The sequence below is a fragment of the Camelus bactrianus genome, chromosome 13, assembly GCF_048773025.1.
Source record: "Camelus bactrianus isolate YW-2024 breed Bactrian camel chromosome 13, ASM4877302v1, whole genome shotgun sequence".
In the NCBI taxonomy this organism is placed as follows: Eukaryota; Metazoa; Chordata; class Mammalia; order Artiodactyla; family Camelidae; genus Camelus; species Camelus bactrianus.
The window spans coordinates 37,966,083-37,990,230 of record NC_133551.1 but is presented as its reverse complement, the minus strand read 5'-3'; the positions used below and the strand labels follow the sequence as shown (position 1 = coordinate 37,990,230).

Here is a 24,148-nt window from a genome sequence, read left to right as displayed (position 1 = left end):
CGCCAGCACACTCTTTCAGAATTTTAAATCTATAACTTCAAAATAGCCTGCACATCTCTTAGATATCACGAAAAATTCAAATCCCAGTCTCCGCAGGGGCGAGCATTTTGTATTTAAATATTGAGGCCATGCTTCCCGAGTCATTTCTTGCAGATTTGAAATCTGATTTTCTAAATAGTTTAAGAAGTCAAATCCATCCTGCCAGGCAATGCCTGAGCGAGGCGAGTGAGGCAGCTTGAAGGAATGATGTGTCCTGGGTGATTCCCAAAGAGATATTTGGCTGAGGCCGCAGTATAGCAGCTGCCTGCTGCTGAAGTGGCTGGATGCTGCTTCCAATGCTGGGCTCATCAGACGGACTGAAATCCCAGGCCTGAGTCAAAACTGGGAGGTCATCGGTCTTTGTCCTCAGCACCTAAGCATGTTTATTCTCCACCCGCCATGCGCACGGCTCCAACCAGAATGCGGCTGGTCACACCTCTAGTTCACAGTGTGATCGTGAGGACTGAAGGAGACCATGTGTGTAATTCAGTCAGCCCAGTGGACAGAATGGCCCCAGGTCCTCCCTCATCACCTCACCAGCTCTGCTAGGCTGACGTCCTCTCTCTCATCCCTCAGATCAAAACATACTTGCACAGGCAACAGGGTACCCAGGCACCAAAGTTCTGAGGTGCAGCCTGAAGGGACTCCCAACCCTGAGGAAAGCTCCCTTGGGTGGCCGGCCACAGAATGGGTGGAGGAAGGCAAGAGTTTCTGTCCTCTGGGAATTTAAATTGTAATATTTAGTACAGAGTTCAACACACAGTAGGTGCTCAATAATGTGATAGTTTCTTTCCTTCTCCTCAATTTGTATAAAATTATACTTCTTTTATAGCTGGTTGTACTTTGTCTTATACATAGCAGGTTCTTGACAATGTGTTTGGGAAATGTACATGGTGATGGAAAAAAAGGGACTCTATCCACATGCATATGACAGCAGAGAAAAGGGATGAGGAAGATGATCAAGGCAAATTAGATGGAGGGGGAAAGAGAAAGGAAAACGAGGGGGAGCAAGTTACCATGCATCCAGGTAATTAATAACACTGGAAGTTGAGATTTAATAAATTATATGCAACTTTTAATACCATTTTTATAATCTTCCATTCATCTCGAAGTTAAAGGAAACTGAGAAGGGCAGAGATGGCTTGAACAGAATGGGCTGCATCATGGAAGCCCATGGCAGAGTATGGGGTTACCGTTTTCTGCCTCAGGGAGATAATCACCATGAGAATTTAAATGCCACCCACAATGGCCAAACGTTTTAGGTGCACCCAGAGGGACAAGAAGGTGGATCAGAGGCCACTTGACTTCCACAACGAGGAACTCAGTGCAACTCCACAAGTACCTACTGGGAGCCTAGCACGGGCCAGGAGGGGTGGTACAAGAGTGACCCAGTAGGGACCTGCCCTCAAATTACTCACAGTCCAGCACTGTTGTTCGTTTCTTTGTTGGAAATTCTCCCCACTTCGCATGTTTGCAAGTAATCAGGGAATGCAAGTGCTCTACCAGCTTAGCAGTTATTCCTAGTCTACAGAAAAGCCAGGAAAGGTACAAGAAAGACGCAGTGATCGTGAGCATGAAACAGAAAAATGTGAGGGCATTAGATTCATCTCACTGTTCATGCTAGAATTTAAAAATATATACATTATATATGTAATTTACAATATATAATAATATATATATATGATTTATATTGTATATAATATATATGGGGTGTGTGTGTATATATATATGATATAAATATATATATGGTCATTAACTATGGCACAAATGAATAAATGACGAAAAGTAAGCCAGGATATCACTGTAGTGTTCTGCTCCAGGTAACATCTAACCATCAGTGTAAGACACACTCACACACTAACTTCCTTGATGTGGCCAGCAAACCAGTGTGGTATGAAATAAGGCGGTGCAGGGACATTAACTAAGACGTCTCGGCAATCCACTGCACCTCCCTGAACCTCAGTGGCATCCTGTGTAAACAAGATACTACCTCTCTTTGGCATGACTGCTATAAAGCTTGGCTAATTACTGCTCTCACACCCCAGAGAAGAACCCTGAGCCACTCAGAGGTTCAGCGATTCATAAAAGTCTGAAATGCGATGTAGGTAAGGCCCTTACAGCAGGCTCTGGGATGACAGTCAGTGCTCGCGTTATCATCATTGCTACTGTCATTGCCGTTTTTATCATCACAGGTCAACCTGCGCTTTTGTAACTTAGTGACCAGACAAATTTAGACCCTCTGATCACAAACCAGGACCTCTCTGCATGACACTGGTCACCTAGCCCCCAGGTTCTACCAGGTACATTTCCCCAGAGTCTCCCCTCTGAGACGTGGATGCTACCAGGCTCTCGCCTGGACCCGGGCTCTCACTTTCTATGACACACGTTCCTCTATGGTCCCCAGAATTATTCATGCTGCCCCACCTCGGGCTGCCACCGAGAAGTACCCGAGAGGAGCACAGAGCACCACCATTCCAACGCTGAGCCTAGTGACAGCATCGCCAAGCCGATATAAACAGCTCCTGTAAGGAGTGTCTTCGTAAACATAGAAGCACTTACTAAATAACCATGGCACAGTCATGGAAAATGAGTTTTAAATTAAAATCTAAAATAAATATGGGAGAGAGAAAAACAATAAATAGCAGAGTCCATGTAAAGCAATCAGCCATCGAAATAAAAGCAGAGACACCCAAAGGGACAGCTCTGATTTACTAAGTGTAACAGCCTCTGGAATTTGGATGAGAATTTCCAGAAGTGTCTTTCCCCATTACTCAGCTGACCCTCAAAACTACAGGAGGCTCCCAGAGCACGTTAATATCTGTAATTTACAATGCACGTATGTCACGGCCCCTTCTGCAAGGACAAAGGAAGTACAGTGGGGAGATGCCATGACCTTGCTTTACTTTGATCTTTTCTCACAGCCCTGATTACTTTCTAACAGAGTAGATGACTTATGCACATCCACCGTTTCTTCTCTGTCTTCCCGCATTAGAATGCAAACTCCACCAAACAGAGACCACCTTCTACTCACCAATGTAAGCACATCCTTGAGAACACTCCTTGGCACACAGTAGGTACGCAGTGAATATTTGGTGAATGAATAAATGGATAAAATTCAAGAGTAGCCCTGGTCAAGTGACCAAATCCAAGAGTCAGTCATCCCATCCATAAAATGGGAGTAAGAATATGTAACTAACAGAAGGATGGCAAGAATACAATGAGAAAAATACATGTGAAGCACTTAGCATGGTGTCTGGCAATTCGTGCTCAACAAAGAGTAGCAATAACTAATATAATTCCTTGAGCTGAATATTTATCTTCCAAGTTTATAAAAAGCACTTCTGCACCCATCCCAAAGGTAAGCAACCAAAGGACAGTGAACAAAGGGTCTGGAGAAGAGAACCAGGGATCTGCACCCTCGTCCTGAGGCCCAAACGAGTAAACTATAAGATTCCTCAATAATCATCCAGAACAGAGCCAGCAGATGACAGCTCGGGGGCCAGCAACTCGCTTTTATAAATAAAGTTTTCATGGGAACTCACCAAACTCCCTGGTTTACATATTGTCTCTGGTGGCCTCCCCATGACTGCAGCCAAAGTAAATGGCCATGAGACCATAAGGGCCGTCACGTTTACTATCTCAACCTCTAAGAAAAAGTCTGTGGAACGGCCCCAGCATTCAGATGAGGAAACAGTCCTAGGGAGCGAGCAGATGAGCCAACCCCAAGGTCACACTGTCTATCTATGCTCTGCAACTCTGAGACCAGCAGCCCACACACACCACAGAGGTCCAAAGTAGCTGATCCACCTTCAGTCACGGGGCTGTTCTGCATGATGACAACCTGAAGGGCAGTTAGATTTCTCCCCCGGAGAACAAATGAACGGTCACTTGCTCACCAGACGCCCTAACTCTGCCCTGCGAGAGGAGACACACCACCACGGGGAACTGAAAAGAACATAGGCCTTAACGCCATGCTGCGCTGGAGTCCATTTGTCGAACATTCAGCTTTGGGCACCTCCCTTAACCTCTCTGCATCTCAGTTTCCTCATCTGTTTAACGGAAATAATGCTACTTTCTTAGCTGAGTTCTTAGGGGACTGAATTAAATGAGACCACGCATATAAAAGTAGCTAGCCCAGAAAGTATTATCTTTTTACCTCCTTAAGGACCAAAATTGATAAAATGATTCATTGAGGGAAAGAGATTACATTTCTGAGTTTACCAAATCTGCCTGAAAACATTCACGGGCTCATTTTCCAGGGTAATAGGAACATCCTTTTTCCCCTGTCATGAATTATCCCCTGTCTACATTATCTAACAGAGGTAGCTTCCTGACAGGGCCAATTTCTAAAAATATGTTGGTTTCAAGCTATAAATTGATTTTTTATTGTGATAAATTAAAATCCAATATCATCCAAGAAGACACGAAACGTACAGAGACCCAGTTTTTCCCCTCAGATGTTTAGTGTCTTTGATATTAAAATGGATCTGGGGCTGCTGTCGGGCACATGGGAGCCTGAACATTGAAGCAAATGAGCAGAGTATGGAGATGAGATAGAAAGAGAAGACAAGGGAAGACGGGGGGCAGCACAGGAAGGAAGCGGAGGGAGGGAAGAGGACACTTTCTGCCTTCTGCTGTGAGCATCCAAGAGTGGCTCGGATCTGTCCTGAGCAGCAACAGCAAGCCTGCATGCTTTGCGTATAATCTGCTGGGAGTTCTCAAGACCCACTTCTCCTCTTTGGGTTCTGAGTTTCTTCATTTACTAATGAGTGGGTCAGTCAACACTTAAGGGACCTTCCATCCCTGACCTGCTAGGATCAGGGAACTCTGAACCCATTCATTATTCCTTCTGTACTCACAGAAAGATGGCATCTTTGGTGTGTAGCATCCTGGGCTCCAGTATCTGGTCCAGACAACTAGCATCTCATTATAAGTTGGCTTATTCATTACTCCTGCTCCTTCCTTCCCTCTCTTCCATTCCATCTATCCCTAACGGCCTTCCCTCCCTTCCTTCAATGTGCATTCAGCATCTCCATCACATGCCAGGACCTATGTCAAACCCTGCAGATACAGCAATGGAGGAGACCAGGTATCTCATGAAGCCTGTAGTCTGATGGAAGCGTACGTCAGCTCATTCTGATACAGATGACTATGTGCTATGATAAAGGTGAGCAGAGGATGCTGTAGGAGGATTATAAAAGGGCTTCCTAATTCTGCTGAGAAGACACAGGAAACTCCACATCAGAGACGGGACAATAGAGATAATAAGATAATATTATTTAATACCTAGAGATTTTTATTATACCAGGTATTATTCTAAGTCTTGAAGGATTAAATTAAATCCTCATTCAGTCTTGCACCAACCTTAAGACGTAGGCACTTTGATTATCCTCATCTTATAGATGGGTAAAAGAGGTACAAAATCATTCAGAAAAATTGCTTTATAACCACACAGCTGGGCAGGAGTAGATCCAAGGCAGCTCCTTCCACTCCGTCTGCTCTCTGGTGCCAGTACCACACTGATGAGGAGTGTGGGCTGTGGATTCAGACAGACCCAAAATGACTCCTGCTCGGAAGATGAAATGTGCAAAGCACTGAGTTTAATAAAGCACCTGGCCTGAGAAAGGGGCCTGGCCAGTGGTGACTGTTGGGCTGTGTTGCTGTCATTGTTGCTGACATTGCTGGACCTTGAAAGACGAAGAGGTGTTCACTGGGTAAAGGACTTGGGCAAAGGACGTTCAGAGTGGAGGGGTCACCTTGAGCTAGTCCTGAAAGCTGGACTGTGCAAGAAACGGCAAGATGGTAACCCGCAGCATTCTGCTCACACTCTGATGACACTCCCAGATCTGCTACATACAGCTGGGCAGGGTGTGCACCGCATAGCTCTATGGGGAGCGAATCATTGCACAGTCATCAAAATCGTGTAGACTTATTGCAAGTTTCCCAGCAGAAGTCATCCCAGGCAACAAGTCTTTAAGTAGGGGACCTTTCCCTGATTTTCACAAAGGCACCTTATAGGCCAAGGGTGGCCTTATAGTCAGTGGACCTACCTCTCTGTATCTAGTATGGTTTCAGGGACCACCCAAAATGCCTATGTTAAGTTCCAAAACATCCCTTAATGGGGAAAGAACCAGCTGAGTGGAGAATCTCTGGAGTAAATGGAACAAAATAAGCTTAAGAGTTATAAATGTGAATTTGAATTCAACCCCTGCTACCTATGGCACTTTGGGGCAAGCCACTCACCCTACCTGCACCTTAGTTGACTCATCTGTAAAAAGGAGGAGGTATAATAAAGACCTCCAAGAATTCTTGGGTTTCAAATGAGAAAGGATTCAAGAAAGCCTGCTAAAGACCGCATCACTCGTCTTCGGAGAGTCCTGTGTAGCATTTCAGTGGTTCTCAGGATAACAGGTGTCCCGGGTCCCAGCATCCTGCTCTGCCGCCCCTTCATCTTCCTCCTTGTCTCCCTCCCTCCCTAGGACCAGTTTCCCTTGCTCCCTCTCAGCTGCTCTCCCCTAGTCTCACGCCAAACATCCGGTTAGAACTAACAGAAGGAGAGTCCAGTTCTGGATGAAACACGGATAAGGTCACATCAGGTTTGCACTGAAGGATAAATGATTAAACCAGCCCTGAAATTTAAGTGTGGTCACTGCATTTAAAACACCATTACCCCTCTATTATGAGGGACGGTATTCAGTCCTGGGTCACTCTCCCCTACTCCCTGCTAAGCCCTAGCTGTTCTGTGTACATCTGCTGATTTGTAATCACTAGGCTATTTTGTTTTCTGTGCGATATGTATTACTGAGCACCTACCATGTGGAAGGCATTGTGCTAACCAAGTAGATACCAGTGATGAACAAAAAGATACAGCCTTGTTCATCTGTGTGTTTATAAAAGTGCTCAATAGACTTTTCCTGAAGGGAAGAATGAACAGACACACACATCTTTCTCTTTTAGACGTCTGTGCATTCAGAAATAAATTTTTCTCTTTCTCGACTTGCTTATCTGGTTCTCACCAATCACTCCTCCACTGCCAAGTCAGTGTGCCCTTTTCTGTGAAAACCTTCCTAAATATTCTAGGCAAAGCTTGGTCTCCATCCCGAGTACTGACAACTCCATTCACACCTGTGTCAGTTCATGTGTGGGTCTGGTTTCATCACCAGATGGTGAACACCCAGGGGGCAAGGACACATCCTCTTCATCTTTGAACCCTCAGGAAACAGAGCATCACATGGCATAGAATAGGCATCCAATATGCTCTTGCCTAAGCACGTACTGGTTACACTGTCAACCTTCTGTCTATGAGACAGTCCCAGTTGTAACTCTACACCTTATATCTTCACTCAGGAAAACTCATCAGAATGACAGTGAATAATGGTGACAGTAAGACAGGGATAACACTGAATCTGCTCTAATGTATATAAAAGGAAATATTTATAAAATTTGATATTGCTATCATCTTAATGTTTATGTCCCCCCAAAATTTATATGCTGACATTCCAACTCTCCAGGTGATAGTATTAGGAGGTGGGGCCTTTGGGAGGTGATTAGGTCCAGAGGGTGGGGCCACATAAGTGGGATTAGTGCCCTTGTAAAAGAGGCCCTGGAAAGCATCCTTGTCCCTCCACCATGAGAGGACACAGCAAAAAGGCATCATTGATGAGGAAGTGGGTTCTCACCAGACACCAAACGCTCAGACCAGGATCTTGGACTTTCCAGCCTCTAGAACTGTGAGAAATCGATGTTTGTTGTCTATAAGCCACCTTGTTTGTTGTATTTTTGTCACAGCAGCCCAAACACACTAAGAAAGGTACGTTATTATTAGTGGTATCTTATTATTAGTGGTAGCATAAGGACTCTGGACAGGACTACCTGGGGGTGAATCTCAGCTCTGCCACTTGTAAGCTGCATAACTTAAATTATTTGGACCCCAGTTACCTCATCTGTGAAGTGGGGGGAGTAACAGCACCTACTTCACAGAACTGCTGTGATGTACTATAATGGCGCACGCGATAGCGCCAGATCACTGCTGGCTAAACTAAGAACAAGTAAAAGTCCTCTGTGACTGTGGCAACAAAATATTACAGTATCTTGAAAAGCTGATACAGACCACTGCCCTCTGTCCTGAGAAACAGACTTATCTCTAGGCTTCTGCAATTACTTATGATTTTTTATGGTGCAAATTATAATAATTCTAGGGACTAAAATTCCAGCCGAGTCAGGGACACTCCCAGAATCTCAGTTTCCTTATCTGTGAAATGAAGATGACATCACTTCTGCCATGGTGTCCAGTGATCTGATTTGAGGACCTAGCAACACACTGATACGAAAGCATTTCTACTCCTGATTTGCTAGTGCTCTTACTGCGACTAGTAACAATAAGTTTATGTATGACATTTCCTGCATTCTCACTGATCCCTTTGGCATATTAGCAATACTTAGGTATCTGAAAATATGAACAGCTTTCGATACTGATTTATTTCTTGCAACATACTAACAATAAAACAAAACTTACTCATATAAGGATTGAGATCAAGAGCCCTTTGAAATTCAAGACAAGGTGTAAATTGCTGCAAACGGTCTCTTTAATTGGGATCAAAACATTTTTGACAGCTTTTGGATTTTTACAATTCTAGCTAGTGTCACGTTCTGCTAATGTTTCTTTTCTTGGTTTTGAAAAAAAAAAATAGTGCAGCCAAGCTTGAGCAGTAATACTTTAGACATGATAAACAACTAAGATTTGTCATTCCAAATGACAAAGACCCAGCTTTCCATTTCTTTGATATGTAGGACAAAACACTTCACTTAGACTCTCATCCTGCATAATTCAGTTGGCCCCCTGCTGGGCAGCGACAAAGGTTCAGTAAACTGTTCCTGCTCATAATCTCCAGTGGAGGTTTTGAAAAACCTCTATTTATCTGAGGATAAATCACATCGATAGGGATGACTTTAAGGGAGAAACAGAATATTAAAACCACTCTTCAGGAAATCAACTTAGATGTGACTTTGGTCAACACCTCACCCTCTATTTGACTTCCTTCCACAATATCCCCATCATATGACTGCTGCTTGAATACTCATAGGGGTAGTGAACTCACTTGCACAGGAGGTGGTCCACGTAACAGCTAAACAGCTCTGACTGGTAGGGGAATTCTTCTTACTCATAAACTGAAACTGCTTCCTAGAAACTTCCAACACCTGGTCTTGGGTCTGTTTCTTGAGTCACACAGATCAAGTCAGCTCCTTCTTCTACTACACAATTCTTTGGAGAGATGAACACTATTAATACGGGGTGTCCTGCCCCTCCATCCCATCATCTCCACTTCTGGCTTAAATGTTCAATCCTCTCCACCAGTTTTCCCCAGACTTATTTTAAGACAAACTAACAAGCTAAGGTTGCAGAAGCTTAATCTTAATCAAACAGAACTGGAGTAGACCACGCCAGACAGAAAACATTTAATTCTGCCTTCAGCCTGATTCTCCACCAGGATATGCCCAAAGGCTTTGAGCTGAAATAATGATTTTACTTTTGTTCTCTTTTTGTCCAGATAAAGACTCAAAAGTCACATTAAAAGGTCTGGTGGCATTTTCCTTCGGGGCCAGTATTTAGCCACCCTTGAGTGAGGATTTAGATAAAGGTAAAGAATATAAACTACCTCTCCTCATTAGTTTGGGGCAAAGCCCAAAAACATGGCCCCTGGACAAGACAAGGTATCTGACACTGTCTCATTCCAGTCCCTTTGGCTATGCCAGCATCACGGTGATGGGTGGGGTGGACTGGGAAGAGACTAGAGATGATGGTATATACATCACGGTGAAAGGAACTCTCAGTTAGGCTTAATCCACATTACTTTGCCCCTTCCCACAAAGGACGCTAAGGGAGCAATGATATCCTACAAGTTGGTACAAGCCCAAAGCTCTCTGCCTCCTGCGTGTTACTCAGGACCCCACAAGGCCACAACTGTGTTGAGAAGTCTTGGCCCAGGTTTCAGTCCCCCAGCTGGACTGCCCTGGTCCCCTCATCAGGATCCTCTTTGATTTGACTATATCCTTTCTAAAATATGAGGTTCAAAACTGAGCACAGGGCTCCCCACTACAGGCTTCCAAGAAGAGTAAAAGCTTCCCTGCTTTCAGGAACCCTACTTTTATGAAGGCAGGAGAGGCTGACATTAGGCTCTTTCTCTTGCTTCATTCAAGCTCCTTAACTACTGATGCTCGCGTCCTCATTCTAAACTCCCTTTGCCAAGACGTCCCCAGGGAAGGCCCACCTTTACCTATAATGTGGAGGTCAACAGCTTTGATTTCTGACTTAAGCCAATTGGAGGTTAAACCCCAGCTCTCCCTCCTACATGCTGGGTGACCATGAGAATCTCACTTGTCCTGAGAGAGAACTGGCACCATGGTTAAGGGGGAAGTTGCATAAACCAGGCTGCCTCGGTCGTAATCCTGCCTCCATCACCACTAATTTCAGCAGGTAACATACCCTTTCCTCGCCTTAATATCTTCAACTATAGAAAGGAGATAATGATACTATATCTCATAGGGTTGTTTTAAGGATTAAATGAGTTGGTACTTGTAAGAGGTTTACAACAATGCCTGAAAAATATAATGTGTTATTATATGATGAAGCAGCTATTATTATTATTATTAATTATTATTATTACTATCCCCTAAGACTATTGTGAGGACAGAAGTGAGTAATGCACATGTAATATGGACCTAGTACATACTAGGTACTCAGCAAATGGGAATTATTATTACTAGTTATTTTTACGGCAGGAAAATATGCATAACTTTTACGATTATAACCATTTTTAAGTGTACAGCTCAGTGGCATAAAATATGTTCATATTCTTGTGCAACCACCACAGACATCCATCACTAGCACTGTCTTCTTCTTTCCAAACTTTTAACTCTGTACTCATCAAACACTAGCTCTTCATTACCCCCTCCCCCTAGGCCCCAGCAACCCCCATTCTACTTTCTGTCTCTATGAATTTGAATCCTCTAAATATTTAAGTGGAATCCTACTGAATGTGTCTATTTGTGACTGTCTTATTTCATTTCACACAATGTCTTCCATGTTGTACCATGTCAGACCTTACTTTTTATTGCTGACTAATATTCCACTCTATGCATATATTGTATTTTGTCTATCCATTCACCCAATGGATGGATGGGTTGCTTCTACCTTCTGGCTACTGGGAATAATACTGCTATGAACGTGGGTGTACAAATGTCAGCGCTATTACTAGCCACTCAGGAGTAACTTTTCTTCAAGAAAATCCAGTTTTTACTGTTAAATTATCATCCTACTAACCCTATGGTATCCTAGTACAAGCCAGAACAAAGTGGAGAGAAGAATAATGCAAAACGACTAAGGTTCCATACCTGGGCTGGTTGTATTATTTACACAGTGCTTGATAAATTACCTGTGACGTTCAAAGGAGGTGAGAAAGGTGGAAGTGTCTTAGAGGGTACAGAGCACTGAATGAATAAAAGGAAAATGTGTCCATTTGACTCTTGTTCTCTCGACAGAACAGATCACAGAAGGTTTTTCTGTTTTTCCCTTACCATCAAAGAATAGGGCTGACAAAGTCAGGCAAGTCCTGGGGAGGAAACTGGGAGCTAATTGCTGCCAGGAGGTTGATGAGAATAGAAACTACTTCTTCAGTGGGTCCAGCAACATATCAGCCCTTACATTTCCCGGTCATGCAATGACAGATTATTTTTTTTAAGATTGAAAACTCCATTTATTCTTTTCGATGACAGCAATTGCACGGTGCCACAGGTTAAACTCAAGAGGGTCTGGATGCTTTGACCAAGTCAAAAGACCCCCCATGTGTCTCCCTCTAGGACGCATGTCATTAAAGTTGCCAACACACAAAGAAATTTAACTTAAACCGCCACATTACCACGGACCTTCAAAGTGCATCAATCTCCCATTACCTTACCAGGACTGTGTGACACTTTCATCACAATTACACTGTAGGAAGCACAGTGCAGTCACACTGTGGCCGAGTCAGGGAAGAGCCTCCCTTTGATGGACGATCAGAGTTGATCAAGTTTGTCAGTTGCTTTATGTGTTTTTATGCTTGTTTGATATTCCCGCTCAGAGTGGAGGCTTTTGAGGGCACATCTGTCAATGGATTCAGTTTTACAATGCCATGCGATTCTTTTACTTACCCCTGTCTTCTCATCAAAGATTTTGATTCCTCCAAAGGAGATGGTTAAAAAGATTTTCTGTTTGTGTTCTCCTTTGGAACGAGCGCCAGCAACAACGCCCTGTTGAAAGGAAAGACGTGGTTCTTACTTTAGAGTTTTCATTTGAAAATTCCCTCTAGTCCCAAAGGCATGTCAGATACCATCTACTGATGCCACCAATCACGCACACTCCTTTCCCTTCCCCCTTCCACGCTGCCTTCCCTCACGTGCTTGCATCTTCTTGATGTTTTAGGGTAACAGTTGTCCTCATTGTTCTAACACTGTATAAATAGATATTAGAACATTGGTTCCTTTGACAAACCAAGATTTATAAAGTGCCTACTTTGTGCCTGGACACTTGGCTCAGAAGTCGTGGTCCCAAGATATACGCAATTTGGTCCTGTTGTTAAATTCTTGGTTGGGTTTTGAATATAGTTTCAACCTTTTAAGTAAACATGAGTCATGGAGTCTATTCCTAAATGTGATTTTAATTTTATACTTCTGAAAAAAGTTTTCATATAACTTAATATTAGAGATTAGAAAGAAAAGAAAAGAAAAATCATTGCCGGACTACATGTCTCAGTTTTGTTTGGAAAAATGTGATCATCATAGTTGTACGTCTATGGTTTGTAGTTTATACCCACACACATTTTGTATGTTCTTTTACAATTTTCCCTATTATTCCTGCTTTCAAGAAAAGTACCTACCAAGTGCATCCTATTTCTCAAAAATCTGTTTACCCAATTTTCCAAGATTTTTATAAACTGAAGACATATCTGAGTCACTTAGAAGGTAAATGTCACAAAAGGCAGGTATGTTACTCTGCTCTCTGCTCCCTTCCTAGTACCCAGGACAGTTCCTGGAGGACAGGAGGCACTCAGCAAATTATTGCTGCATGAATGTGCTATCAAGAATCCCCCACAAAACTGATACGATGTGGGACATGGGTATAGCTTAGTGGTAGAGTGTATGCTTAGCATCTGTGAGGTCCTGTGTTCAATCCCCAGTACCTCCATTAAAAAAATCTACAAAGTTGATAGGACGCAAGTTAAGAGTCAAGATTCTTGCTTTTTAAATTAGCCTCTGTGATGGCCAATTACAGGAAGCATGGGCTTCACGTCAGGGGACAACTCAGAGGACAAGGCCATTCAAGGGATTTACACTCAAAGGCTGCTGCTGAGCCTGCATGAGATGTTTTGAGGCTTCCAGCCCCTCTGTCGCAATTAGCCTTCGCAGACAGCGAGATTATGCCCAGCTGTCAGCAGTCATCATTCCTGTTCTTTTCTGGGAGGAGAAAAGTCTAAAATAATAATGATTTCATATTTCCAAGAGATAAAAAGTCCTTTGTGCTGTTCTCAGAACAGCAGGCTCCCAGCCTCAGTCTCAGCGAACACAGTGACAGCTACGACTAGAAGGCACAGGGGAAGGGGCATTCTCTTGTGGCCGTCTGACTAGCCCCATTTTGGGTATCGGAAATATTCTGCAGAATCAAAATATCTGGATTATACTCCTAGCTGCCATCTTGGACAAATGCCTTAACTCCCCATTCTACTTCCCCAAGTGTAAATACTTTTCCAACATGTTGAAGAGAATTAAATGAACACTTATGTAAAGTACCTAGCACAATGCCTGGGACACTGTACAGATGTCATAAAAATTAATTTCCTCTAGTAAATGAATGATGCTCCCTTAATGTCCATGGTCCAGTTCCTGCTTTTACTTACTGGTAGGAAATTTGCTCCATCAGGAGTCTCCTGTGCATTCTCAAGCACCTCTGACATACAGAGATACAGAATGTTCGAGTCAGTGGAAACCTTCAAAACTAGTTGGTCCAAAGTTATCAACTGGAAGATGAGAAAAATGATGTCCAGAAAGTCCGAAGATGGTACAGAGTTGGTGACAAAGCTAAGACTGCACACCCACTCTCCAGACTCTTGATGCAGGGGATGGTCCTAACTCCTCCACAAGTGTCTTCTTCCTAGCAAGCCCAGCTCCTTTCCTGTAACCCGACCCGTGTTCCTCTTTGGGCCCCCCCCAGGGATGGAACCCACTGGCATAAGACCCCGCCTCCAATGACTGCCCTCTAATAGTTCATGACGATGAAGCACCCCCAGAGCTAAATCCTCTGTCTCTTTAACCCCTCCTCCTGTTTAAAAGTTTCTAGATTCCTCAGTGTGCTGCTTGCTTTCCCATAAATTCATTGAGGGTTGAGGACATGGGGGACATGAGGACATGGGGTCATTCTTATCTCTCTTCAGTGTCACCCTCCGAGACATCGTCTCTGACTCCTCTGTGCCAAACATCATGTCATTCTCTCCTCCCTGCCTCTCTTTTCCTCGCAGCACTCAACAGCCTCTGATGTATTATATAATCAGAGTATTATGACTGTCTGCCTTTGCCCAATAGAACAAAAGCTCAAATTGTGCATGAAACTTTGTTTTATTCATTCTGTGTGCCCAGTGTCGAGAATGGAGTCCGGAATTTTTTTAAAAAGGCACTCAAAGAGGTGAAGTAACTTTCCTCAACTTGGGTACTGAACAAGCCAGGCTTTGAACCCAGGAAAACTTGACTTTGAAATTGGTGCTCTTGGATGGATTGGAATAAGGCAACAGATGCTGCCACCCTTCTGCAGCCGAACCCTCAACGTCAGTATCCAGACGGATGCAAAAGAGAGAGTGAGAGGTGGCCTCGTCACGAAGGGAAGCACTGGGAGAACTACGTCACAGGGGACAGAGTCTCTCTTCCTCGTTTAAGTCCTTCCTAAGTGAGGACATCACAACACGAGGTGGGGAGAGAGTTGGACTTCCGGTCAAGAAGAGTAGCTCTCCATCTCCATGACGGTCCTGATCTCCAGGACAGTCCTGACAGCCCCTAGCTCTCCCCAGCAGGCTCACAGTCTTAGAGGCATTAACCCGCTGTGATCTCCTTTGCCTGGCCAAGAAATAAAGCTGCTTTTTCTACTTGATCTAAAACTCTGCCCTTGAGTCTCAATTCGGTAAGCGGGGTTCAGAGGTCGTGCTTCTGCAACAAAGATACTGCTGGAAACTTGGAAATTAGGAAGTCAGACGTTTTCTTGAGTACCTACCAAATCGTAGAATGTCTTACATGTCCTATAATTTAACCCTCACCTTAGTCCTGGGGAGGAAGAATTATCTTTGTTATTTTACATATGAGGGAACGTAAGGTCAGGGGGTCAAGTGACCACCCCAAGCCTCAAGGAAATAGTAAAACATACAGGGAATTCAGACAGTGATCTTTTAGATTCCAGTACTGGTGTTCCTTTCATTATAATCCTCTATAAGGGCTCTTTTGGGGAAGCATGGATGGAAAAGGTGGAACCACCAGCTTCCAGACTCAATAGTGGAAGAGAACTCTAAAATGAGAATACTCCCACTTCCTACCTCCTAAAAATGAACCATGCACAGCCTGCACCTCACACCGGGTGCAGGATACAGGGAGCCCAGCAAAGGACAGTTTCTGTCACCATGAACATCGATACTGATACTATGAAGCAATACCCCGCACTAGGTACCGTGCGGAGCCACTACTGCGGGCATCCCCAAGCGGGTCACACAGGGACAGCATCCTGGGGAGGAACTGACACACAGAGGAGGGGTCAGCCACGCCAGGCAGGACTGACAAGCTGCTCCCTGTCCAGGACAGGGGCTGCCGTGAGGATCGGACAAGATGACACCCAGGAAAGGACCCTGAGGAACTTCACCCAGCAGGGTGCATGCACATGAAGGGATGACTGTGATCTCCACGGAACACATAAAGCATCTGTGAAAACACAATGAGCTCCAGGCGTGAATGGCCGAAAACCTAGACTGTTGCTCCAGAAAGTTCCATGAACGAAACCCGGACTCGTCTCAGCCCCACTAGTTACCCGCTGTACGGTCTTTGAAAAAAACTCATCCTAAGGTTCACTTTTTCCAGTTAGAAAGGGGAATGTAAAGAGCTTCCTCTCTCCTGCTTGAGCCCAGAAGCTGGCCCCTAGGGGCTGCACTCCCAGGTCCTCTGAGCTTCCTGCCCTCTTGCGTCCAGGTGGGTTTCACCAAAGAAGGCCCGTGCGGGAGACGAGAGGGTGGGAGGAGAGAGGTCAGGGTATTTCTTCCCGCCTCCTCCCATCCTTGTTCTACCATCTCTAGCAGTAGCTACATTTTTGCTTGGCAGGGGAGAGGACTTCCTCCCCAGTCCTGCGCTCCTGGGTTCCGGTAAACACCTTTCTTCCTAAGGTGGTGACAGCCTCCCACTGCTTTTAGTTTCCCGCGTCTCACCAGCCCTTGTTTGCTACCTTAACCCTGCCTGCCCTTTGTAAGTCGCCCCTTCACTAAACTGTCCCCCTCTGACCTCGCCCGGGTAGGCTGTTCTCACAGGACCCTGGCCAGTATGTTTAGGGCTCTGTTACCAGCCCTGCAGGCACTGTCTGTGGGAGAACGCGTCTACTCCTACAGCTTCAAAACCCCCATTGTGCCCAACGCCTCTGAAGCTACGACTTAGGAAGTCAGTGACGGGGGGCTGCCGGGTAGTAGCTTACTGGTGGGGGCTTAAAATCCAACTGGGGGACCAAGAGAAATGAAATGCAGATACAAAATAGAATAAAATGAAGCACTAAACTATAGTTTATCAAACACTGGGCATCTGGAGATGTAGGTTTGAATTCTGGGCTTATCCCATTTTAACTGAAGGTTCTGGGGCAAACCCTGTAAATTCCATAAGCCTCAGATTTCTTATTTACAAAACACAGAGACTAATAACTACCTCACAAGATCAAAAGAGATAATATATGTAAAAGTGCCTTGTTGACTAAATTAAAATATGATGGCCACAAGGCTTTGCTGGTAGACAGGAAATGGCTAACTCATACTCACATTCTGAATCCCCCCTCAAATCTCTGAAATCAAAGAGAAAACTCTAAAACAGGAAGAGACCAGCTTCAGAGAGTCTAGCAAAGAAAAACAGATTTTTGTTTTTTCTCCTGTGGCTTGACGTGAACAAGTGGGCCTTTCTGCAAGGCTAACAGGCATTTTGTGCTTCTATGTCTTTCTTTCCTGGGCAGGTAGCCAAATGGAGAATCGATTATTGTTTCTGTGTTTCTTAAAGAAACACCACTGGGAGTAGAAATGCCACCATTCTTCTCTGCAACTTGCAAAGAATGAAAGACAACTGTCTGGGAACCAGGAACCCTCCACAAGTTCAGAGCATTTCACAGGAGCGTGTGATGCTGGGACAAACTCTCAGGGCTTTGGGGACCTCATGGTTATGAAGGGTGACAGATGGGGCACTTCACTGCAGGTCACATACACACACACACACACGCAAGGTCGGCAGTCATTGCCAGGCCTGGTCCAGCTAGCCTGACCCAGTGTTAACCCTGAGGGACAATCTTCAGGGCACACAGGCAGTCTTCTGCCTCACATCCGCTGAGACCTCTGTGCTTCCACGAAGGCAGCTGGCCAGCAAGGTGCTCTGTGGCCCATGCCTGGTGAGTGCTGTCTACCAGGATGCTGGGGGGAGACGCACCTGCCTCGGCCTCAGCAGACTTGTGGCTTTGGGTGAGAACCAGGTCACTGGAGATTTTCTTGGTGTCTTTTAATAAATATCTGTCAGGAGCAAATCTCCATTTGTCTGGCCTCAGACTCAGTGAGGAGGGACTTCAGCCAGAATCAAGATCCTGTTCTTTGTCCCCATCCTTGACTCGGGTCTCCCCGGGAAGGCAGACATGGCTCTAGCTGATAGGGAATTTGGAGAAAAGGCTGAGCAGGCAAGGCTCACTCTCTTCTGGGTTCTCTCTCTGCAACTTGCCTGCTGGTAGAGAGGCTGCATTCTGGTCTGATCTCATGTATCGGTCACAGTCCTGCTCTGAGGCAGGGCAGGGGCCGGGGTCAGGGGGGCAGGGATGGCTGCAGTTACCCAGCTTCCCCGCAAACCAAGTGGAACAGCCCATCTCTTTCAAGGATGCCTCACGGCTGGGTATCTGCGTCCAGACCAGCATTTATCGGGCATAAAGCTGGAAATTCAGACTTCTTCCTGTCAGACTCCTTTGTCTATTTATCAGTAAGATTTGAACTTGGCAGGAAGGGGGGCTCATTATTACACTGTCCTAAAATCTCACAACATTAAGTATTTTATACAAAAGGGTATATTAACCTCTTTCAAGATCATCTGTGAAATGACGATTTTAATGTCTTTTATACCTTTTTCTAGTATGCCTTAGATTCATAACTATTAAAATGAAGTTTGCTATATAACAGCTAAAAAAATTAAAAGAAAGTAATGGATACACAGTTTAGAAAATTAAGAGTTTTTAAAAAGAATGATTCCTACAGCTATACTACAGGAGACTCAGCATCTGAGATGCATGTTAAACTGCTGAGAAAAGGTGTACAGTATAAACAACATTAATAGCTGTGATTTATTTAAGAAGCTATCAAAGAAAAGACAATGCAGAGGGTGTTTTATAGACATTGTCCCATTAATATTACTAGGCACTTGGTTGGCTTGTCTTTTCTTCCCTATTTCTTACATCAAAAAAGATTTGCGCTGACCAAGTTGTATCCTCAGGGACTATTAGAAGAGACAAAAAAAAATTACTCATGAGATATTATTAGGTGAGGAATAAAAAACTATAAATAGTAGCTTTAACTACATTATATATATGTGTATGGTTCACATACATATACACAAATGCATATAAAATACAAATAGAGACTGTTAGTTACACACAAAAATGCTGACACTGATTTTCTTTGTGTAATGAGACTCTGGATGACTTTAATTTTCCTCCTTACACTTCTCTGTATTTTCAAAATATTTTCTGATGAGCATTTTGTGAATTCTACAATCAGGAAAATAACTAAATTATAGACGTTAAATGCATAAGGTATCTTGTAGATGTCTTGCTAATTCATTTGTTTTTCTAATATTTTATATTACTTTTATTTATTTTATATTTTATATTATTAAAAAAAAAAGAGCCATAGACTACATGGAGACCACAATCTGGGAACAATGTCCATTTCTGTATGTTTTTAAAGGCCATTTCATAACATAATTTTCTTATTTTGTGTATTAAAATTTTTTCCAATTTCTTTTTCAGATTTCTCAATGAAAAGGCTTCTTTAAAGCATTTAAAAATCAGAAACCTCTTTGCAATATCTCCAAATACCAATATCTAGTTACATATCACCTTTAAGCATATTTTCCCTTTATTATAAAGCATTTGGGGGGCAATAACATAAATTACAAGAGTGAGTAAAATCATATCATCTTTTACCATATTCATCATACAGTAAAAAATAAAAAAATTTATTTAAAAATAAAGTATAAATTCTGAGGCACTGTATGATTTGATGGGTTTGAACTTATTTTTATAGGCAATGCCCTTTGAAGATGCAATCGTGTAAAATGGTATGTTCAAAACCTGTAAAACAGGGACCAGCAAAATGCTTCCACGTAGAGATACTTTAATAAATATTTGCTGAATGACCGACATTTCTTTCCCACAAATGAATGCAGTGAGTCATCAGAGAGCCAAGTAATTTACTAGGAAGAAATAAATAAACATATGTTTACCAGAATGATGGTAATTGTTTCTTCCTCTCAGTCACGTCAAACCCACACTATTTAAAGTAAAATGTATGCACAGCACCTTGAGTTTCATCATGGAGTCTTGGCATAACTTGTCTCCCCGAGCCGCGGAAACCTCATCAATTCCGATCAGCTTGGCCTTGTACCGGACCCCTTCGCCTTTAAACCGCTTTATCAAGGTGGCTTCACTGCGATCCTGACCTACAAAGAGAGAAGAGCACAACTCAGATCGGTAGGTGTTCAGGTCTCCCGCAGCTCCGAGACTGGTTCTCTGGTTTCACCCACGTTCCAGGGAAATCAAATCACTGGACTAAAGTACAAAACAATGGTAAGCCTCTTGGAAGCAAACTCTGGCTCTATCCTTTTAAATCCTCAGACAAATTACATAATTCTCTCTGCAACTCTGTTTCCTCAGGCAGAAAAAAAACAAAGAGTTAAAAATAATCAACCCCAAGGGAGCATTCAGGGAAATAAACCAGATGACATGTATAAAGCGTCCAATACAGAGACTGATACACACTTAGGTCATCAACAAATGATCATCACCCACTAGGAGCTCACGTCTGACATTCTTGTTAGAATAAGATTAGCCTTGAGCCTGGCTGGCATTTCCTATGTTTCATATGGCTTTGGCCAGGGTCCAAGACCCTCCTTACACCCAGTTCCACGGGCTGTTATATAGTGAGACTCCAGAGGATTGCTCTGCATCAGGTAATGATCCAGGGACAATGATCAAACACAGTTTTATAATATCTCTTTTGCCAATTCATGTGTGTACAGAAACAGGATTCTTCACTCCTTGGTACAGTGTGCCCACATCTTGCAACAGGCTTTCTCAGTAACTATTGGCATAATATTTTGCTAAGACACATCAACCCACAGTTCAAACATATTCACATAAAATAAGGACAGTCAAGTTACTGTGAACCAAGCAGGTGCTTCTGGTGAGATGTTTTATCAACTTCATCCCCATTCTTCACAACAGCTGAACCGTATCCATTTCCCAGATGACAAAGATGAAGGTCACAGAATTCAAATAGCTTGTCCATGTTCACACAGTCAGAAAAAAAAATACATAGGCGTTCAAATCTCTAATTTCATCATACTTTCATCAAACGAGTCACAGGCTTTGCTCATGTGGTTCTTAAAGCCTGGAATGCCCTAGACTCCTGCTATTCATCTCCTAAAACATCATTAACTTCAGCTTCTGATTCCACCTCCATCACGCCTTCTTTTATTGGCCAGAAACTTCGAGCTGAGGACATTGGGGTTAATTCAGCCCACTTCCCTCTACCTACATGATGTACAAACGGAGGCCTTTCCATTACGCGGGGTTGAGAATTATTTGAGGACACACTTAAAACAGAAAACAGCAGCAGCAATGGCTAACCATTGTCTGATACCTTTCTATTGACAAAACACGGCATGCATTTCATTTATTCATTCACCCCTTACTGAGCATCGCCTCTCTGCCAGACGCTATTACTCACTGGCAACTGATGAGTGAGATAAAGTCTATGCCCCTAGAAGCTCAAGTTTTTGATGGCTGCAAACCAAAATGCATAGTACATTATGCTAGGTGTGTAAGAAGGTGCAAGCTTTAAAGCCAGAAATCCTCATTTCAAATCATGCCTCTCTCACTTGTAAGCCAACGAAACTGTCTGCCGAGCCTGTTTCCCCAACTGTTGAACGAAGATTAAGTATCTACTTCCAGAGCGACTGTGAATAGTAACTTAGATGAGCTAGTATGTGCAAAGCCTGCATTCACATGCTTAGTGCTCTATACATGGTAGCTGTCGCCCTGGCTACCAGCTCAGTAAAAGCAGCAAGTGGAAGGAACAGCCTGGAGGGCAGGAGAGCACAGAGGAGGAACATCTCCTGTGCAGGGCTAGGCCTGGCCCCGTCCTCCCCAAATCCCAGTGGGTATTTTCTCTACCGCACCCTTGCTGACACCTAGTATATTAAAGCCTTTGAATCACTTTCCATAAAGTAAATATGCCACATGGATGATTAGTCAGAATTGTGTAATCAATGTACAAATGAAGCCTCAGGGATCAGTGAGGGCGGACGTCGGAGACTAAAGCTAAGAGCGAAGAGAACATTTGCCATGATGCATACACGGCCATGTAGCCGTGGGCACGAGGGTCACCTCCCCCTGCGTTACATACAGTGGCCGGCTAGGAGTGGCCTCTGGCGGCTTGCTCTCCTTCTTGGGAAGTTTACCTTGCTCCATCACAACTACCATCCAGCCTCTTCAATTTCTGACACTATTTCAGTCACGAGGAACATCCCTTTCACTGTCTGGAACTTCCTCCAAAGTTTACTGTAATAACAGTACCGGGTAGTATTTATTACAAAGCACATTATATGCACCAACTTATTTATAGCCCACCAGTAATCCTCGAGGTAGGTAGTATTACTCAGCTTTAATAGACAAGGATCTTAAAAATCCGAAGTTTAAGAGTCCAGGTAACCTGTCCAAATTCACTGAGTGGAACCTGAACTCAGATCTGTCTGATGTCAAAGTCCAGGCTTGCGGTTTACTTGTGTTCTGTGTCTTTGAGCCTGTTCTTTTAACCATGATGATTAATTCCTTCTCATCTATCCGACTCCCCTATCAAGCCCCATCTTATACCACAATTCACCTGGCCCAAGTCTGTTGATACTTAATACAGTGAGGGCATTAAAACTCCACTGGAGAGATGGCTTGAAAATGGAACAAACAGCTTCCAGCCTTCAGGTCATGTTCAAAAAAGGTCCATAAGTCAGATACAAAGACAGCCTTAAGAAACATTTCTTAGGGCACAGAGCTCCACCGTGGAGGACGCTTCGTATGAGGAGGCAGAGCCAGATCAGGTGAACAAGGGCAGAGATTAATAAGAAAATATGAGGCCATTTAGAGGAAAGTAGGAAGCCCAATTTAGATTAGGACCCAGGGCCAAGCTAATTTGTATGAAGGGCACTTATGCAGTAGATAATCCAGTTTCTCATTAAATGCTCTACCATTAAAAGGGTAATTTTTCACATCACATCTTGAGTAAGGTCTCAGATATGTAAGTTAAGAAAATAAGTAACAGATACCAGAGCCATAAGGCTGTTCCTTCAGAGGCACATATGATTTGAGGGTATTGGGGAGAGGGTCAATCTCCATGCATCCTGAGTCATCATGAGTCCCCAGGCTGCTCTGCTGAAAGCACCACTGACCCTATGCTGCGGGATGGGCAGAGAAAGGCCACGTGTTTAAGGAAAATCATCAACACTGTTATTTTCTATTTTTGGAACTTACATACCAGTCACTGTGCCAAGAGCTTTACATGCAATCTCGTAGTTAAGAGGTGCTCTTTGAGTTAGTCTCTGTCATGAGCCCTATTTTACAGAAGATGACACCAATGCCCAAAGCCAAGAGCAAAGCCTACATTTTTTAAATAACTGATTTATTGAGATACAATTCCCATACCATTCAATTCATCCCTTTAAAGTACACAATTCAGCGATTTTAGGACATTTATAGTTAGACTACCATTCATAACATTTTCATCATCCCAGGAAGAAACCCTGTGCCCATTAGCAATTACTCTCCAACTATCTCAAACCCACAGGCCCTAGGCAACCACTACTCCACTTTCTGTCTCTATGAACTTGTCTATTCTGGAGGCAAATTACATTTCAAATAAATGGGACCATATGATATGTGATCCTTTGTGACTGGCTTCCTTCACTTAGCACCACATTTTCAAGATGATTCCATATTACAGCATGTATCAGTACGTTGCCTTCTGCTTTCTGAATAATGTTCCATTACATGGATATACCACATCAGCTGACGGACATTTAGATAGGTTTTATTTCTTTGTTGCCACTGCCATGAACATGTTTTTACCGGTTTTTACGTAGGTGTGTTTTTCAGATCTCTTACGGTTAGATCTAGGGGAGAAACTGCTGGGTCATATGGAAACTCTACATCTAACTTTTCGAGGAACTGTTCAACTATTTTCCCAAAATGGCCCTACCAGTTTAGAATCCCATACGCAAAATACGAGGATCCCAGTTTCTCTACCAGATGTCCTCGCCGACACCTCTTCTTGTCTGTCTTTTTCACTTGAGCCAGCCTAGTGGGTGTCTGGTGATACCTCCTCATGGTTCTGTTTTTGCATTTTCCTCAGGACTAATGCTGTTGAACATCTTTTCATATGCTTATTGCCCAGACATTTAAATGTCTATTTACAGACAGCCCCCTGAATTTCAACCCAGGTCTTATGCAAAGCATCACACTTTTAACCATTAGGCTGTGGGGGCTCCCGTGACCTCACTCTAT

At 43.5% G+C, this 24,148-nt stretch overlaps 1 protein-coding gene across 6 annotated transcripts in view; it reads right to left on the bottom strand.

Annotated features, from left to right (window-relative positions):
* DAB1 (DAB adaptor protein 1) overlaps positions 1-24,148 on the bottom strand; it is a 403,254-nt gene that overhangs the window by 129,577 nt on the left and 249,529 nt on the right. For all 6 annotated transcript variants that reach the window (XM_074376397.1, XM_074376398.1, XM_074376396.1 and 3 more), the window contains exons 3-4: positions 19,895-20,034; positions 12,226-12,324 (exon numbers count right to left, since the gene is read on the bottom strand). In XM_074376397.1, coding sequence (XP_074232498.1) covers positions 12,226-12,324; positions 19,895-20,034 — 239 coding nt within the window. The remainder of the gene's footprint in view (positions 1-12,225; positions 12,325-19,894; positions 20,035-24,148) is intronic.